The sequence below is a fragment of the Mauremys mutica genome, chromosome 12, assembly GCF_020497125.1.
Source record: "Mauremys mutica isolate MM-2020 ecotype Southern chromosome 12, ASM2049712v1, whole genome shotgun sequence".
Classification (NCBI taxonomy): domain Eukaryota; kingdom Metazoa; phylum Chordata; order Testudines; family Geoemydidae; genus Mauremys; species Mauremys mutica.
The window spans coordinates 76,992,470-77,012,329 of NC_059083.1; the positions used below are offsets into that span (position 1 = coordinate 76,992,470).

The 19,860-nt window shown below is 48.0% G+C and overlaps 1 protein-coding gene across 1 annotated transcript in view; it reads right to left on the minus strand.

Annotated features, from left to right (window-relative positions):
- The window catches only part of WIPI1 (WD repeat domain, phosphoinositide interacting 1), a 42,396-nt gene extending 25,505 nt beyond the window's left edge, over nucleotides 1-16,891 (minus strand). The window contains exons 1-4 of the mRNA XM_044982348.1: nucleotides 16,710-16,891; nucleotides 13,005-13,087; nucleotides 10,372-10,541; nucleotides 5,443-5,539 (exon numbers count right to left, since the gene is read on the minus strand). Coding sequence (XP_044838283.1) covers nucleotides 5,443-5,539; nucleotides 10,372-10,541; nucleotides 13,005-13,087; nucleotides 16,710-16,792 — 433 coding nt within the window. The 5' untranslated portion in view covers nucleotides 16,793-16,891. The remainder of the gene's footprint in view (nucleotides 1-5,442; nucleotides 5,540-10,371; nucleotides 10,542-13,004; nucleotides 13,088-16,709) is intronic.
- Between the last annotated feature and the right edge of the window lie 2,969 nt (nucleotides 16,892-19,860).

The window sequence follows — 19,860 nt, forward strand, 5'->3', positions numbered from 1 at the left end:
GACCATTTGGTTGGCGCTGCCCAAGTTCCAAACTCCTTTGCTCAGGCACGGGTCTCTCATGAATTTTTTCACCAGTCTGCTCGTGCTTTGGCACGCCAGTTTGCGATTTCTATTACCGATGCTCGCGCTATTGTGGCCTCCTGCCCTGACTGTCAACAACATGTGTTGCCCCTTGTTTCTGGTGTTAATCCCCGTGGCCTTTTGTCCCTTCAAATTTGGCAGACTGATGTTACCACGTTTGCTGAGTTTGGCACCTTGCGCAATCTTCATGTTACCATTGATACCTTTTCTGGTTTTATTTGGGCAACAGCATTAACCTCTACCAGCTCCCGCGATGTGATTAAGCATTGGCAAGCCTGTTTTGCTGTTATGGGAGTTCCTGCGCTCATCAAGACTGATAATGGCGGAGGTTATGTTTCGCATCGCACTGCCCAGTTTCTTTCGCAATGGGGTGTGCAGCATTCTACCGGTGTTCCTGGCAATTCTACTGGACAAGCTATTATTGAGCGTGCCCACGCATCCTTAAAGGCGCTTCTTTTGAGACAGAAGGGGGGCATTCGGAGTGAAAGGGCAGACGCTCTGGACAAGACGCCTGCCGCTCGGTTGCTGAAAGCTCTTTATGTGCTCAATTGGCTACAGCCTGGGAAAGACAGCCAAGTACCCCCCGCGATTAAACATGTTGGCGGGATAACCGGGGACGAGCAGGGTACAAGCCCACGACCCTCGGTTAAATGGTTTGATTATCAGCAGCAAGTTTGGAAAGGACCAGTTGACTTGCTAACGTGGGGGAGGGGTTATGCTTGTGTTGCCACTGACGCAGGTCCTAGGTGGATACCGGCGAAATGGGTCCGACCTTGGCTGCAACCTCGGGCGCAACAACAGACAGATACGGAAGAGCCACACGAGACGCGCCCAGACGCCGAGGAACCGGAGCCCCTGGAGAATAATTGCTCGCTGGCCACGCCAGGATTTTTGCCCGCCTTTTTTGATTCTGTGTGATTGCATATTAATTGTTTTGTACCCTTTTGTTGCCCATAGGTTTGGAGACGTGCGCTCCGGGCAGTGCAGCATGGCCCGTGCTCCAACGCGTCCCACAAGTCTCCGTGCCCCTGGTTTGGGCTCCTATTCTGCTGGATGCGGAGAGTCAGCCTCACCTGGTTTTGCTCTGTTGCTTGTTTTGGCGCTCCTTGTGAGGGGAGGCGCCACGTATGATCTTATACCCCCAGTAAATGCCTGGCTGACTTTGGCGCAGAGTGCCATAAATACTACGGCCTTTTGCTTGCCCCATGTTTCTGCAGTGGGGGCTGTTATGGAAACCTGCTTTGTGGGTGTGTGTACTGAATTGGAGGTGCTGCAGCAGCACACTTGGTTGTTTCGTATCCCCAGGGATATACCTTATGCAGAGTTGTATGCTTTGGGCCCTGGAGCCACTTTAGATAAGTTAGATGCCAGCATGTATTCGTTTCGTTTGGCTAATGTGACAGCTGCTATTACGTGTATGAATTTTGTTAATGCTAAGCATGTAGCTGTTAATCATGATAATATGGAGCTTGTTTGTCGCCATAAGAGGGATGTATCCTTTGCCTATGGACATATGAAGCTGCCCCTGGGGTGGTTTTTGTTATGCGGCCGCACAGCCTTTACTTATGTTCCAGCTAATAGTTCAGGTGGCCCCTGTGCTATTGGCCGTGTGGCCCCTTTGTTGTTTCCCCATCCCATAGTGAAAGGGCCTCGCCAACGGCGGGAGAGTATCCCCTTGAGCCCTACCTGTAAGGCAGATGTTACATTGTTTTCAGAACGAGAGGCAGCAGCCCTTACTTTCACCCTGGTGGGCCTCCCTGGTTTGGTGGTGCATAATTACCATGCCGTTGCACACCTTGCCTGTACTGTGGCGAAGGCCTTGAATTTGACCTCCACTGTTCTTGCCTTGTTAACCCAGGAGATGGGAGAAGTTCGCCGAGGAGTTTTGCAAAACCGCTTAGCCATTGATTATTTATTGCTGCGACACGGTCATCCCTGTTCTGATTTTGTGGGTATGTGCTGCTTCAATATTACAGATGCAAGTGCGGCCATCGACGCAGATCTGGATCGTTTGCGCCATCTAGCGGAGGGCATCCGCCAGCACCAGGGAGATTTCTGGCTGTGGTCATGGCTGTCGTCGCTACGTGGCTGGGCTGCACATTTGTTACAGGGGTTAATGTTAGGCATGCTTTGTATTTTTGTTGCCTGCCTTTTATATTTTTGTTATGGGTGTGCCCGCCGCTGTTGCTGTGTGGCACGCACCTTGGCAGGACCCTCCTGGCCCCTTGGGCCACTTGCATTACCTGGAGGGAGAATGTGATAGGTGAGAGCAGGGCACTGCGGAAGATTTTGTTACGGTTTAGTTAGGCAGCTGGTGTTTTTAATTTGCCCTTTGCTTTGGCTTGTGTAGCTTGTAGTTTGATATTATGAGCTGGATTTGTTTTGCTAATTTTTTTGTTTTGATTTTGAGTTAAGGGGGGAGGTGTTGGAATATGTTTTGCTAGCTTGGCAGTTGGTAGTGTGGGAAGCTAAGATGTTTAGGTTTTTAGGAGGTAGTGTGGGAAGCCTGAGATGTTTAGGTTTTCAGGTTGGGTTAATTAGGTTGTGAGTTTTGTTTTGAGAAGTTGGCCTTGGCTAACTTCCCTCTAGCAGGCATAATAGGATAATAAATTTAGAAGGCTGTCTAGGATAATGTTATCCTATGAAGTTGTAGCAGTGCTTGTGTGTATTTTGTTAACCAATTAGCAATTGCTTGCTTGCCTGCTTCAAGTGTATAAAGATGTATGCTGGAGAGAAATAAATTGACTCTTGCTATCCAATCATACTGACTGTTGAGCATCTGTCCAGGTCCGTCTGCGATGCGACAACCGTACTGCAGCCATTCCACAGCTGAGCAACTGACATCACTGGTAAAAATGCAACTGGCCTAATTACAACTCCACACGGACACAATCTTAACCTTCGAATGGATCTGAGCACCGTGAACTCAGGAGTCAGTTTTCTGCCTCTCGCACAGATTCACTCATTAACCTTCCTGCCCCAGTTTCCGCCGTCTGCAGAACAGGGCTGTATTCCCTCTCCTCCCTCGCAGTGGTGGCCAGACAGGACTTGTTAGCAACCTGCAAAGCTCTTGGGAGATGATCGTCACTCAGTGCGCTAAGTGCGGTTGGCACTCCAATGACCAAGGGTGGCTCCCTCAGGCACACGAAAACCATAGTCAGACTCACCCTCGCGGGGCATTTACCTGTGCTGAGGAAGCTGCCAAAACGTTACTGAGAAGGCAACACTAATCAGACGCAACCTTCCTCTCTGTGGAACTATGACAGGAAACGTTGTTTCGCCAACACTTGGTTACAGTGAGTTTGTGGAGAGAGTTATTGAGAGCATTTCCCCTCCGACTCAAGGACACTGGCTCAGGGCCACCCAGAGGATTCAGGGGGCCTGGGGTCTTCGGTGGCGGGGGCCTCTGGAGCGAGTAAAGGACCCCGCTCCAGGGGCCCCAAAAAACTCTGGCGTGGGCCCCTGTGGGGCCCGGGGCAAATTGCCCCTCTTGCCCCTCCCCCCCCGGGCGGTCCTGCACTGGCTGTGTATGGTTTGCTGTATGCGGCAAACCCCCTCTTGATGCCTTCATCAATATACTGACTGACTGCCCTGGCATCTCAGATAATCCATGTTATCATCACGTGCTGTTGCTTTTGAAACACAACGATGACCCTTTCCGGCTACTAGAGAACAGCGGCATGCCTGGGTGTTTGTGTCCCCTGGGGGATTTTTTTTTTTTAATATCATTAAATTATATGTGAATCTTTAGTATATTTAATCCTCAGCAAGAGACCATCTGTGAAGGGACTGAAGTAGGTCACTCTGGAGGGCCAGGCGCTGTGTCCCTGGAAAGCCAAGGAGCCCGGCATTCATTCCACAGAGATGAATTGCATCAGTGACTCTACAATGAGAGATGCCACAATCCATGGCTGTGACATCAGAACAGTGTACAGAGGAACCCACCGTAAGCAGCCACTGCAGACTATCCTCCCACCACCAAAATAAATAGTTGGCTAGTGGATGTAGAGCAGGATTTCCCCTAAGGAGGACAGGAGGGGATTCAGCTGAGGGAAGCCAGGTGGGTTCTGCTGCTGCCTACCCTCCCTTGAGGTTGCCACGGGCAAGGAACAGCGTTAAGTTGTGGCCAGGCTCCACAGGAGCTCTTCTGGCAGAGGCTGCTCAGAGAGATGAACTGAATTAGTGCAGTACCTAGACATACTGGCCACTCCCCGCCCAGCACTGTACACTTTTGGGGCTGGCCCCATGCAGGTCCCTGGCAGAGGAGTAGTTGCGAGGACTTTCCACCATAGTAAACACCTCCTGGGCTGTCACAGGCCTCTGTTAGGGTCTACACTGGCCTGGGCCATGATCTAACTAGAAGTCTATAATCAAGTGTCAAGCTACAGGACCCTGTGTGGAGGTGCAGAGCTATTCTGCTGACTCACTCTGTCAGCAAAAGCAGCTGGGTCTCATTTGCACAGGAACACAAAAGGCTGGGAGCATCTCTGAAGTAAGACAGCTAGAAGAAAGAGCAGGGAGTCCTGAAGGGAGAAATTCTAATCTTCCCATTCAGGAAGGATCTCATGGGGTGAAGTATAAGTATGGTCTTGCCTTAAGACTGTTACTTTATCTAAAAATAAAGGCAAATTCCAGGAAGGTTAAGATGTGGGAGAGGAGAGTGTCAGGGCCACCTGACTGTATGGCTGAATTCAATTATACTAGGAATTTTAGGGATATTTTTAAGTGGTTGCTTGAGACAGAACGTTGCCTGCTGGAGGCCAGCTCTGGAAGAGATTTTGGTGTAGGCCGGTGTAGATTTAGGGGTTAGAGCAGTCAGACGTGTCAGTTATACATGCATCCTGGATGCTGTACCTCCAAGGTCCTCAGCTAAAAACCTAATACTCAGAGAACAAAATCTCCTTCCTTTTACCATAACTCATGTCAGAGTGTCAATCGTAGCCAACCCATGTTTGGGAATTTAAAGGCAGCCATGTATTATACAATCTACAACAAGGGTGTTGCACTGAGATAAATGCAGTTAGACTGAGTCCTAGCAGTGTTGCCAGAGTCCTTCAATGGAGTTATTTCCTTGTAATTTGGTGCGGTTCACCCATTCAGCTGTGCACCCTCTCCACTCCTGGTTCCCGCTCCCCCAGCTCTGCATTGCTGGGACAAGGCTCCTCTCACACGTACAGGTCACTGGTGATATTTACTCTCTTCAGTGCATTTCTGAATTCTCAACACTAAACTAAATGTGTTAGTAAGAATGCCGACACTGGCTTGATTTAAATTCTTACAGCGAAGTTTCAAATCTGCGGAGCTCTCTGCAGAACACCCAGCTCGTCATTAGTTTCCTTTGATCCGATCTCCTTTGCTTACCTGTTGTATTCGGAGGGGTATCCAGGATTGTCTTCAAAAGCTTCATGTCCTTAATGTTATGAATATAAATTGACTCCTCCAGGCAAACAATCAGCCTCTGCAACAACACAGTTGACAGGTACACAACCACAACTTGTTAACCCTCCCCCTACACACATAAAACATGTCAGCAGGTGCCAGTTACATTTGTCTTTCACAGCGGAGTTCACACTTTCGTTCAGGCCCTTGCAATCAGGGAGAGTTACCAGGCATCGCTGAACTCCAAAATGGATCAAAGAGGCACAGATCTTCCTCTCAAATCCCTTGCAATTGAGAAGCCTTCAGTTTTGCACCACATGACTGCAAAGAACTGCCTGCATTTGGAACCAGGATTAGACCCCCAATCTTTTTTGCCTTGACTTTACGAGAGAGTTGATTTTAAAGAGCACTTGCAAATGTAAAGTGCTCTGTGAACGCTAGGGATTCTCTCGGTGCAGCCTTAACTGTGGGCATGAAGATGGTCTCATAATACCACAGAGTTTCATTCCTTCCCCACCCCAGCCAGGCTTTTCCTTTTAACATTTCTCTCTTCGTGGCTTCTTTAGCAGCAGGACACTTTACAATCATAAAAAACGGAGGGGGTAGAGGCTGTTAGATCCCTTCTAGTCTATTTCCTCTGCAGCGTGGCATTGCTCCCTACACTACACTCGCTCTAACTTTGTCCAATCTAGCTGAAAACATCCAAGTGATGAGGGTCCCACCGCTTCCAAAAGAAGCACCTGTCACTCATGGGTGCCTTTTAACTTGGAATCAGGGAGCAGGAATCTATCTCCGTGGCTGTCTATGGCATAGCCAACTGCATTCAAGTTCTGACTAGGAGACACACATTACAGAGAGGCTGATTTGCTCAGGTGGAACACTTTATCTTGGCAGTAGGATAGGGTATGATGGCTAATGTGATCTGCACCATCTCCATCTGATTGTGCTGTTCTTCCACTCACCCACCTAGCCTGAAACCACTCCCAACACTCATTGCCAGGAACACATGAATTCCCCAAAGCCATGTCTAATGCTGTCATGATGTTAACATTAGGGCCCTAATCACTCATCACTGTGCCTCAAAACAGTGGCACTGTAATCTGACATTTGCCACCAATGTATTATGCACGGATGAGTAACAGAGAGGGAGCTCTGGGCAGCTGAGGGCATATTTTCAGAAGCACTGAGCACCTGCAGCTCCCCCCAGCATCAAGAGAAATGGCAGCTGCTTAGCCCCCCTGAAAATCTGGCACTAAAAGGCGAGGCCAGAACCTTCAGACTTGGGTGTCTGCAACTACAGGTGCTTCCATCCCTTTGGCCATCAGGCCACGTATTTAAGGTCTACATCTGGATCTTAGTGACTCACTTTAGACACCTACATTTGAAAACTTTGGCCTCGGCGTGTAACTACAGGCTCAACCAATGCTACTTGAAATCAAAGCCTTCTTATAAGAGAAGCTTCTATTTTTGTTAACCACCGCAGCCAATGCTTTGTTTCCCAAAACCATTTAGGATTTCCAGGGAGGTTTACATTTAGCATAATTTCAATGGCACTTTCCAAAAGAACAACCCTCAACTTTATAACGGAGACTTGAAAATGAAGTGTGTTAAGTGTATGGTATGCAAAGGCGTCTCAAGGCTTCACAGAGTTCTACAATACAATGCTGTTGATATACAGGTAGAGAGAAGCAGAGGGAGAAAGGTGTATGGGGGGGTGGGGGTTCAGATGTGAGATGGGAGTGTCCGAGGGGCAGAAATACAACAACGCTGTTCCAGGTGACAGGAGCTGTGGACAAGAAATTTCCTGCACCAAGAGGAACAAGATCCTAGGAAGGCAGATACCAGGTGAGTGGCGGGAGCAGGGAGGGAGAGTTTCAGACAAAAGGCCTAATTCTCCATTGCCCTGCCCCTTGAGCAGACACCACCAGCATCAAATGCAACCAGATGAGACCGGGCGTGTTTGCCCCTCACTTTGCACTGGTGTAAAGCACTGCACAAGGGGCGGGTCATGGAGAGTTGGGCCCAAGGAGGGCAGGTTTGAGCAGCTGAAATGGATGAGGAGCTAGAGGAGGCGTTTGCACTTCTTGCTCAGGTGCTGGGGGACGGTGCCCTAGAACTGTGTGTAGCAATTCCTGGGCTGAGGGAGACGGAACTATCATCAATACAACGTACATTACGTACAATGCATCACTTCTGTTGCTTACTGCTCCGTGGCACTTTCCTCTATGCCTTCATTTAGATACCAACAAACAGAGTCGTTATCTTGACCTGCACCCTGAGAAGGAACGAGTGTCCTTCTGCTAAGTACATCAAAAGGATTCGGCAGCAGGACTGCAGCCAAGAAGAGATCCAAGGAAAACACAGGGAATTTTCATTAAAATACAAACACTCCTTCTCACTGGTCAAAAGCACAAAACCCTGCTCCAGCATTAAAAAAAAATCTTGTTTTTCACCATGTGCAAGTAATAACAGGGCTGGAAATAAAGTGTTTCCATGAATCAACAGCAACTGAGAGTCTAATTCAAATGAATTCTTCAGTTTGAATAACAAAGATTTTCCACTAAGAGATCAAATCAAAAGACAAAACTGTTTGCCCAAAGAGCTCTGTTCTTATTTAAACGTCCACGGCTGACAGTGATTCTCTCACTTGGATGGGTTTTACACTACGATGGACTTTCTCCAGTGCAGTATGGTTTCCATACTCAGGTCCAAGACAAGGGTGTTCAGAATAACACAGAGAATGCATAACCTGATCTCCAGCAGATTAACTCGCAAGAGGGGCTAGATTAGTCCCCTGAAGTCAGAGCTACACCACAGATAAATTTGGCCCAGGTTGTACTGATTTCATGCTGTAATGCACGGAAACAAAATGCATTCATATTGAGGGAGCTGGGCCACCTTGTCTCCAGTATTTAGAGACATTTTTGTGCACGAGCTCTCAGATATTTGGGTAAGCCAGCGATTCTGTCACATAGCATCCTGCAAACACTCTAGATGAATCTGCTTCACACATTTTTAGGAGACAAGGTGGGGGAGGTAATATCTTTTAATGGACCAACTTCTCTTGGTGAGAGAGCCAAGCTTTCAAAGACAAGCTCTTTGAAGAGCTCTGTGTAAGCTCAAAAGTTTGTCTCTCTCATCAACAGAAGTTGGTCCAATAGAAAAGACCACCTTGTCTCCCTAATATCTGGAACCAGCATGGCTACACTGTATACACATTTTAATGACAGCTGATGTGAAATAAACAGTTATGCCCCATGGCAAGCATGAGAGGGTGTGCGTTATCATTCCCTAGGTATGGAAGAGCGCTCATCCCATGTGACAAGTACCCTCCTGTGCCTTCAAAACTCTCTTTTGCTCATTTCTCCTGTGCTGACCTGGTACGGTCTGTTCTCCAGTGCTGGGTCATAACCATTTTGTATTGCATCCACCTGGGCTAGAGCATTAGCTTCTCAGGACAGTGACCTTATCACTAGAATCTTCCCTCAGACATTTACACCATCTATCTATGGTGTCTGAGCACCTCAGTCTTTAATGTATTTATCCTCATAACCCCCCGGGAGACAGGACAGTGCCATTACGCTCAATTTACAGCTAGGAGACTAAGGCACAGGGAGACCAAGTGACTTGCCCAAGGTCACACAGCGATGAACCTGGGTCTGCCAAGTCCCAAGCTAGTGCCCTAACCACTGTACCATCCTTCCTTTCCATGTCAGACGTCTGGCCCATGAGACTGCACAGGGGAGTGAGCGCCACCAAAATGAACACTGAGCTCCTAGAACCACACTGACATTTGCAATACATAAATCAGAACTCCAAAGGAAGGGATGAGTTTACCAGCTACTCTTACCTGCCACCATACATTTCAGTGAAGAAATTAATTTAGCACAAAGTTAATTACAGTATAGCACAAGCTATAGGGAGCCCGTGATCAAACAAAACTTTAATGGAAACTCAAGACAGGGCTTGCCTGTTGGAGATGCTTACTGCAGATTTCACTATTGCTAACCTAGAAACGGTTGATTATATACAATTATACAGTCTGTTTATTTTTGTATTGTAATATACACTCTTTATAACCTATAATGTATTTTGGAAGAGATTATGGAAAAAAAACTTTACATCCTAAAAAATAACAACAGAGAGCTGCTAGGATACAGGATAAGTGCAGCAGGACATTCAAAGCTTTCCTCAGCATGACTCAGGTACGAGCTATACCTTTAAAACCACAGCGAGGCTATGAGCTGCTGATGGATGCTATTTGAGACATTAGCCTTTAGGTGAAGCCTCATAGTTCAAATTACACTCAGGGTTGTGTTATTAACTTTGACTATATTATCTGTGACAAAGATGCCACAGTAGGTCAGAAGCCAGAGCATGACATTCAGGGAGAAGATGTGGTAGGAAAAAAAGTTTACATGCCTTTGGAGCATGCGATTTTGTTGAATCAGAACAGCTTTGTTTAACTGTTTACTGCTAATTTATCATCTTCCAATTCAAAGCTCACCAGCAACATTTTGCTGGGACCTAGCATCCCCATCCCACGGAGTTACTGTAAGGAAATGTGGGAAGGAATGTATTTAAAACATACTTTTCACTAAGGGACATGCCTGAGTCGTATTCAGAGGGGATGCAAGTTATGTGTTGTTAGGTGGATGTAACTGAGTGACAGAGTCTAAGGGCGAAAGTAGTTCAAGACGTAGATCACCTGTGGGTACCAGTGGGTGTGAAAATGCCTCTCTGACCTCTCCTTTTTGCACAGAGGAGAGTGTAAGGCTAAAGGAAAAGGAAGAACCTCCCAGAAGTCAATGGAGCGAGAACGAGAGCGACGGGTGGCAGAGTCGAGCCTATTGCGTTTAGACTTGGTTGACTATTATCGACTATTAATGCACAAGTAATTGATGCCCTTACCTGCCGATTCAGCCGGATGGACAGGATGTTGCTGGAATAGCTATAGTTGCAGATCTCCGTCCCTTTTTTGAAGTGATAGACGTTCATTTGCCGAGGCTTGGTGTGACTCACCACGACCACCAGGCTGCTGGAGAAGAGGCGCTCCACGATGTAAATATCCGGGATTTCATCTGCTCAGCCAAAAGACAGTGAGAAGGCTACTTTCATCTTGGGTCTGGCTCTTTAAGAGTTAAATCCGCCATGCATTGTGCCTAGCTCAGGAGCTGAAGGGTTTAGTGCTTACTCATGGCAGTTCTGCTTTTATTAACGATTACCCTTCCTTGGCATGGCTGCAGCTAGGCCTTCTGCTGGGGGGTGCACTGGGCCCAGACAGGAAAGGGTTGATTGGTCTTTCCTTTGGAGACAGGAACTTAGTGCCTGCAATACCTGCCACCAATCACTAGCCTCTCTTGGGCCCTCCAGCTGTAGTTAATCAGGAGGGAACAAGATATAGAGGGGAATGAGGCCTGCCTCCCAGGTGTTTACCTTAATCCAGGGAAATACATGTCCTGGGAGGGAGCTAGAGAAGCTCCTTACAGGGGAAGAGATGAATCTGTGAGCAGACAGATCAGGACTCCCTGAGGCAGGGGACAAGCAGGGCACAGTCTTATTTCCTGTAAGTACATGCTGCACTGTTCTGGGCTCCCCGAGGAAAGGGACGGCCTAAAGGAAGATAAGACATAGGATATTCTCTTCCTCCCCAACCCCCCAGTGGCCATGAGCCATCATGGTACTTTGGCTGACTTCCTGTAAATACAGAGCAACGGTTCTCAAACGTTTGTACTGGTGACCCCTTTCGCATAGCAAGCCTCTGAGTGCGACACCCCCCCTCTTATAAATTAAAAACACTTTTTTTATATCTTTAACATCATTATAAATGCTGGCGGCAAAGCAGGGTTTGGGGTGGAGGCCAACAGCTCGTGACCCCCCATGTAATAACCTCGTGACCCCCTGAGGGGTCCTGACCCCAAGTTTGAGAACCCCTGATATATAGGGCTCTTTCTCTTACTACCACAACCCCTCCTCCCCATTACACCCAGATAACCTGGGAGAAGTTCTTCCTTTTTCACTCTAGCTGCAGGCAGCGAATATTCTACCTGATCCCTGCACTGACCCACACTGAGGGCAGGCCTATGCTAGCTCCAATCTTGTTTAAAGGCTATTCTTGTGCTTGAGCTGGATTACAGTATTTTAAGTGGGGTGTAAAAACAACAGGCAACTCTGGAGATAGCAAGGTTCTAGTATGGGCTCTCTAACTAGCGTGGATCAGGATTGTCCCCCTAAAGTAGGCAAGCCAGCCTGTTCTCTAAGGTCTCTTGTACATTGTCACTTATTCCGTTTGGGGGACCCTGTTACAACAGTGTAGTCTGTGATGCTATTAGAACACTCTTCCAGCTGCCAGTGTTAGTGGAACCAAACTGTGTCCCTGAATGCTGCAGAAATCCAAGATTATAGCCTGTTTCAGGAACACTGTGCGGTTCCAGCTATGCTGTGAGACTGAAATGTCGCTCTATCTGTTGGGACTACCATGTTTCTAGGAGCTGGCCCCCAATCTGGTTGACAAAATAGTATAATCTGACATAGGGCCTTGGGTGGCCTATGCAGGACTTCAAGGTCTTAAACCAAGTTGGCTGATCTATTTGGCACATCAGTATGCATAGGGCTAAATTGTGTTCTAACAAGGTTAAAGGGCTTTAGCAGAGCATCTAGGTTAGAGCATTTTTAAATCTAACCTATAATGCAGTCTGATCTCAGCAAACAAAACTGCATTATATACCGTTTGGCAACAAAAAAACTGCTCAACAGAGTTGAGCCCCTTACAGATAGGAATAGCTCAGTGGTTTGAGCATTAGCCTGCTAAACCCAGGGTTGTGAGTTCAATCCTTGAGGGGGCCACTTAGGGATCTGGGGCAAAAATCTGTCAAGGATGGTACTTGGTCCTGCTGTGAAGGCAGGGGACTGGACTCGATGACCTTTCAAGGTCCCTTCCAGCTCTATGAGATCGGTATATCTCCATATAAATAAGATGGGTCCCTAAAAGAGAAATCCTGGTAGCATACCCTTATTCTTAATATCAAATTCAGGTAGACGGCTGAAGTTTTGTGTCTAAAACTTACTGATCCTAAAGGAAGTATCTGCATTTAAGTCGTCTTGTGTCTGCAACTCAAACAACAGTTGTACTGAGCTAACCTATAGGAACTGAGATATGAAACTACCAGAAAGCAAGACTGACTAGTGTCTGCACTTCATTCAGTCTGAACACTGGAAAGCGTGAACTCACAACCTAATGGTGAAAAGTGAATCGGCTCTTAAATGCTCAGGTCTAATAATCTACAATGGTATTAGTAATATGGGTAAGAATGTATTTCCAATTGACTTTTTTTTTTTTAACCTGACAATGTCCCTTTAAACACAGGTGTAACTAGCACAGCTCTACTCCAATGAGGATACAGTAGAGGCAGATGCCATCTGTGCAATAGTAGGAAAGCTAACCAAATGGAATTGCTCCTTTGAGACAGATCACAAGTGCAGTAATAAAAACTAAAGCCTACCATCATCCAATATTCTGCTGCATCAAGATAAAACAGACTTACTGTTTGCATGGACTTGGTCCAACTGTTCCACAGAACTTAGGGAGAAAAGCCTGTATCCAGTTTTGGTTCCGATTGCCAGGGAGCTGCAAGAGACAAAATGTGTTTATAGTGTATTGCTCTAACCTTGAAACCACTGAGTGTCATAGAAAAATTAGTAGATCCTAATACAATGCAGCATTTACAGGGAGCCACTCCCCTGGTCATATATGCAAATTTCAACCCAAAGCAGATATAACTGTCCACCCCAGTAGTAGGGTTTTTATCTGACTGTTGGGTGCATACAACAGGTGCCTTAATAGCAATTTGCAGGTGAGGCTGATAGCTTTACAAATGTTAATTAAACTGCAGAATACCTTGAGAGGGTTCAATAGTCCTGTTTCACAGCAGGAAAAAACTGAAGTACACTGGGGCCATATCCTGCCATCTGGCTTTTAAACTGAAGTCCCTACTAACTTCCTTGATAAGTTAATGACTATCAACTATATTAACTTGAGCATCATTACTAAAGCTGTGTGGGAACTTCCATACATAGAAAAATCTCCAAAGCCTGCTAGGGGAAGGGAAAGAGAATAATACACTTGTTAGGCTACCAATAAAGACTTCTAGCCAGCAGAAGCAAGACCTTTCTCTGACTCCAATGCATCTAAGATGAGAGACTGTCTTTAAATGTCTGTCTAGAAATACTGGAGTTTTGGGAGGCTGGGTAGGACTCGCTGGTTTGATTGCTGCCTCCAGGACACCCAGAAAGATAATGAAGCACCAGTGTATGTAGAAGAATATGTGCGCAAAGTGCTGGCTTATTCTTTCCCTGCAGACTTGCTCTAGCCAGATCTTGGCTAAGGTCACTGTCAACATCTAAGTTTAAATCAGCAACCAGTTTAGAACATCAGAGACCAAGGGAGAACAGTGAAGTATTTGTACAGTGGCGCTCTTCAGTGTAGCCACATCAGAAGCACATCACCAACTCCATCCAAGCACTCTTTGTTCAAATACTTAGTAGCTAGGAATGTACGGTAAGATAGCAGCACAAACGTAACAAGAGAACTTTATTTCTTTCAAAATCTCTGTAGAAATATTGGTATCTGTACCTTCCTTGAGTACATATATAAGGATATCTTAGCAACTGACTTTGGTCTTGTAGTAAAGGGCAAGTGAACTGGTAGAATGCAGCCCGTGTCTTTTAAAGTGAAACTTCTCTTAAGTGAGCACCCGAGGACCCAGTAAAAGTTGCTCTCCAGTAGACAGTCAAACCACAGGTTAAGCAAAACTGTATTTGACACTATTTAATGGAGCTAGCTACTTTATTAGAAGAATTGCCAAGAAAGCTCCCTCTTTGGGGGTGCCCCATGCAGGGACAGCTACTGGTGATTGGTACCAGACTTTACCAAGAACCAAGGCCTACTCTTGATGGCAGATATCCCGTTAACTGCAGAATAGATAATTCAGTTCTCCTGCAAGCTAGTGTTCTAGCAACTATAGAACACATTCCGTTTTCCATAAATACACAGGCATAAGAATACATCCACTGGTGGATTCAACCACTAGGAAAACCTACCTCCCTACTCCTGCAAAACTTGTTATGCTGTATTTGCAATAGTTTTGAGCTACTTAGGGAGACTCATGGTTGAGATGAATTATTAAATATTAGGAATACTGTTCACATTTTTTTCCTCTTCTAAAATGTACTGGAGACTAAGCTCAAGTCTAGTGGCTACAAAAGCAGACTGTCAGACCTAGGCTTTATTTCAGCCCTGATATTTAACTCACCAGGTGAAGTTGGCAGACACTTGCTATGCCTCGGTTTCCCTATCTGTAAACTGGAGATAGTATTCACCCTGCCTTGGAAAGCAGAGAGATCGCCCAATGGAAGCTTCACTTAGTACGCTACCACACAAGTCATCTTGCCAAGAAATAGTTCATAGCTGAACAATTGTTTAAATGCCCATTTTGCCAATAAACGTGCACTGAATGGCTCTAAGAAAAAAGCAGGGGCATAAACTAAGGCTCACAATCTCCATAGGCATCCAGATGTTGCCATTACAGGTCTGCACAGCTAATATCAATGTAGCTCATGACCAGCCAAGCCCTGAATGCACAATAATGACACTAAGTGAGGAAAGCACAAACTGGTAAAGCAGGAAGTGTGATGTGAGATGGGATTAAACTCCAGTGCCCTAACTATATCAGATTGAGAAGGGCGCAATCGTACGTTGTGACACGCAGGCACTCACCCACACAACGATGCTTTGTGCACTGCCACAGACACATGGCCCTGGGTGTGTAACAAGTATACTGTGCAAGGTGTTAAACTTTCTATCCCCTCAGCTGGAATGTAAATAATTGGGTGGCATAAGGGGCCCCATCCCATGAAATGCCTGGTCTCCAATGTGCAAGAACTTCAGGGTGCCCAGCACCTTGCAAGATTGGGCCCAACACAAGAAGTGGTTTGGCTCTACGCTACAAGAAGGAAGGCTGTTGTACTGAAGGAGAGGGGAGAGCTGAGTTGGAGTGAACTTGCATGCCAACACACAGCTATCCCCAGGGGCCGAGGCTCAAACATGGCACAGATGAATATTATTGGTAGAGAAAACTTCAACAACAGCACCCTGACAGCTCTGGCACAAGCAACCCTTTCTATAAGCTCAGTGCTCAGGCTCTGCCATGCTGGGGCCAACTCTTTCCCAACAGAAGAGCTGCTCCAGTGTGGGACAGAAACTGAGTTGCTGGGACCCAGCAAACTGGCACAAGCTGGAAAGCCTGAGAGGCGGCAACAATTAGCTAAAGCCCAGCCTGGTTAGTCAGACTCGAGGCTGCCAGGACTAGCCTGAATTGGCCTGGAAGCTGCAGGTACACGAGCCAGCCAGGGAGACACAGCTGCCTCTTTGTTCCCGTGCCAGTGCAGCTGCCCTGCCACGGGCCAAGCAACGGGCTCTCCCTCCCCTCCTCTGGGGACAAGTCAGGGCCAGCACCCTAGCCTGGCTGGCTCTCATCCCCTGCCCCATTCTCTCCTTTATCCTCACCTGACTCCTGCTCTCCTCCCTCCCCTCTCCACCGAATCCCCTGCATGCCTCCCGCCTTCATTCTCCCCATCCCCTCCCCTTCCTCCCCTCCCCCCTCCACCGAATCCCCTGCATGCCTCCCGCCTTCATTCTCCCCATCCCCTTCCCTTCCTCCTCCCCTCTCCACCGAATCCCCTGCATGCCTCCCCTCCCCTTCCTCCCCTTCCCCCTCCACCGAATCCCCTTCATGCCTCCCGCCTTCATTCTCCCCCTCCCCTCCCCTCCCCTTCCCCCTCCACCGAATCCCCTGCACTCTCTCCTTCCCCTCTCCTCCCTCCCCCCCCATCTCCACCGAATCCCCTGCACACCTCGGGCCTTCATTCTTCCCTTCCCCTTCCCTTCCTCCATCCCATCTCCACCGAATCCCCTGCACGCCTCCCGCCTTCATTCTCCCCATCCCCTCCCCCCTCCACCGAATCCCCTGCACTCTCTCCTTCCCCTCTCCTCCCTCCCCCCCCCATCTCCACCGAATCCCCTGCACACCTCGGGCCTTCATTCTCCCCATCCCCTCTTCTCCTTCCTCTCTCCCTCCCCATCTCCACCCAATCCCCTGCACGCCTCCCTCCCCCCCTTCTTCTTCCCACCCCCACCCAGCCGCCCGCCCGCCCGCCGGCCGGCCGGCCGGCCGGGCTCCCGCCGCGCCTACGTGCAGTCCTGGTTGTAGGCGAAGCAGCTCAGCGCCTCGGGCCCCGCGGCCTCGGCCGGGCCGGCTCCAGCTGCGGCCTCCATGGGCGGCGCGCGGACCCCGGGGCCTGGCTCGCGCTCCGGCCTCGCTGGCTCCCCGCGGGCCCGGCCAGCCGCCGCAGCAACAGCTGGAGCCCCCGGCGGGCGGGCGGGCGGGCGTCGCCGCACCCGCGCGAGGCCTCCTATTGGCCAACGGGCGTTCGGACCCGCCACCCCGCCCGCCGCTGCGCTCGCTTCGGCCTATCGCGTGCGTGCCTGGAGGGGAACGCCCCGCCCCTTCGGCCAACAGGGCTGGCTGTGATTGGCTAGAGGGGAGAAGCGCCTGCCTATGGCCACGTGGTTGTGTTGTGGTTGCATCAGACGGGACTCATGACAGATGTGGTGGGGGGGAGGGGTTGGGGGCAGGGAACAGCTGGAAGGGAGGGAACAGCTGGGCTGGGCCCTAGCCCCTCCTGGCTAGCTAAAATGAGTGCCTTGGATGATAGCTAACACCATTCAGCTATTGGAATAATTCTGTCCTTCCCCCTCCCACGCACCAAGCCCTTAGCAACCAGTGTCCCATCCAAAATCAGGCCCCTCCACTGTGCTAGGCAGGGTACAAACACAGAGTAAGACAGCTCCTGATCTTGCAAAGACTGAAGTGTAGGTCCCTCTAAAGTCAATGGGAGTAGCTGAAGTGTGTAACTCTAGGCAAATTTGTAAAAATCTTTGCCGGAATGAGGCCTGACTAGACCAGACAAATAATGGGTACGAGAAAGGGAGTAATACTTTGATCTACATTTAGCTAAGGCACAGAGAGATCAAGCGACTTGATGGAGGAAACACAGGCTATCGATGGCAGATCTGAGAATCAAACCCAGGGCTCCTGAGTCCCAGTGCGCTGCCTTAAAACCAGCTCATCCTTTGCCATCATATCGGTAATCCCTAATACTTTGAAGTCCTTGGATGAAAGGTGCTGTAGAACTGCCAAGTGTTTTGTGCACCTTGTGGCCCAAGCCCACCAGCACTCATACAATGTGAATAACTTTAGTCGAGCAGCCAGTCCTACTGAAATCGTGGAGGAACGAACCTATTCATGTCACATGTAGGTCCAGGCCTATTAATTAGAAAACACCAAGAAAAAGGAAAACATGCTCCTAAATCACAAATGTTCTAAAAGTTAATATAACTAAACTAACGGTTAAGTAAACGAGTGTATTGAAACTTGAGGGCAGATCCTGCAAACCCTTAATTAGATGAGTAATCCTCATGTGAGTGCTAAAGTCAATGGGAATGCTGTACGTGTAAGGATAACATGAGAGAATTTGTTGTAGGTACGTGATCATACGGCTATACGACATGGCTCTGATCCTGTAAAAGGATCCACAGAGTCCCACCAAAGTCAGTTGGACTCCATGTGGACATAAGTATCTACCTGGATGAATCCCTTTTCACAGGATCTAGGCCCTTATTATAGAAATCTCTTTTGTTCCAGTATTTTAGAATTAACGACCCACAAACATGTCAGAATTATCAGTCTCTGACAACGTGCGTATATTAGGGAAAGTGTTTCTGTTAAAACAAATAGCTCCAAATTAACACTATTTCTGAGCCCAGTGAAGTTCATGGCAAATGGTTCTAATGCACAATGCAATGTAGTGATTAAGGGAATGTCTACACTTGGAACAATACAGTGGCACAGCTGCAGCCTTGCAATGTAGACACTTACCACAGAGACGACGGAAGGATGGAAGAATTCTTTCCTTGACCTACTGGTACACTGGGGCTTAGGCAGGGGTGAAAGTAATACGAAACACTTACCGGTACAGGGGCCCGGCTTCGGGCCCCCAGAAGGGGCGGGGCCTCTGGCGGAAGAGGTGGGGCCTCGGGTGAAAGGAGCGGGGCTGGAGGTCAGCCTACCCTAGCGAGTCCATCCGCGCTGCCTGGCTCATGCCGCGCGGGCTCCGTCAGTGATTTAAAAGGGCCTGGGGCTGCTGCCATGGTAGCAGCGGCCGGAAGCCCCGGGCCCTTTTAAATCGCTGGCCCTGGGGCAGCTGCTCCTTTTGCACCCCATCGGCGGCCCTGCTGGTAGGGTCCTGCTGGTAGGGTCTCTACTGGCATGGCCAACGGGGAGGTAAAAGGGGCAGCGACGTTAAAGCGCTGCCACAGCTGCGTACAGGCCGGTACTGGCTTCTTATCGGTATGTCATACCGGCCCCTACCGGCCTACTTTCACCCCTGGGCTTAGATTGACTTAATTACATCACACACAGAGTGAAATTTTTCACAGCCCTGAGCAATGTTTTAGGCTGAACTAACTTTGTAGTCAAGTATCAGAGGGGTCGCCGTGTTAGTCCATATCCACAAAAACAACGAGGAGTCCGGTGGCACCTTAAAGGCTAACAGATTTATTTGGGCGTAAACTTTCATGGGTAAAAAAACACTTCTTCAGATGCAGTTTTTTTAAACTTTGTAGTGTAGAACTAATTTGCAAACATTAGCAGGAGGAACAGTTGAAATTAAGAGAATTGCAGGAAAATGCTTCTATTAATATTAAATCTTTTAAAAACAAAATGTAAAAGCTGGTCTTATATTACCTGCTATTCAAGTTCAAGCAGTGCTTGTTGATGAAATATTAATGTCCAAAGAAAAGTCGAGCTTGAACAGATGAACGTCATGCCTATTTTAAGGAATTTGGTCTGATTAGCGCCTGTAATTGAAAGCTTGCTGTTTGGGGTAGTAATAATAAAATTACCCATAGACAGGTTTTTAAAATCCATCCACAAGAGCAACTGAGACTTGTGTAATACAAGTTGTAACCATACTTATATTTTGCCATCCAACACTGTTGCAAGAGTATTGACCAATCTTCTTTGCAGCTAGCTGCCTACAGCTAGTATTTAACCTCTGTGGTGAAGACATACTATGCTCGCCTTAGTGAAGGGAGTGTTGGAAAATACCACCAGCTCTGAACAAACATCAAACATAGCTGAGTCAGACTTCAGGTTTTTGATAGATTGTCTTTGGAGATTAGGGGCTGTGTCACAGATGCAGGGCTAACTGCACTTCAGCCCCCTTTCTGGCCTCTGAGTGCACCCATCACCAGTGTTGAGCCTTTACCTTTCTTTGGGTGTA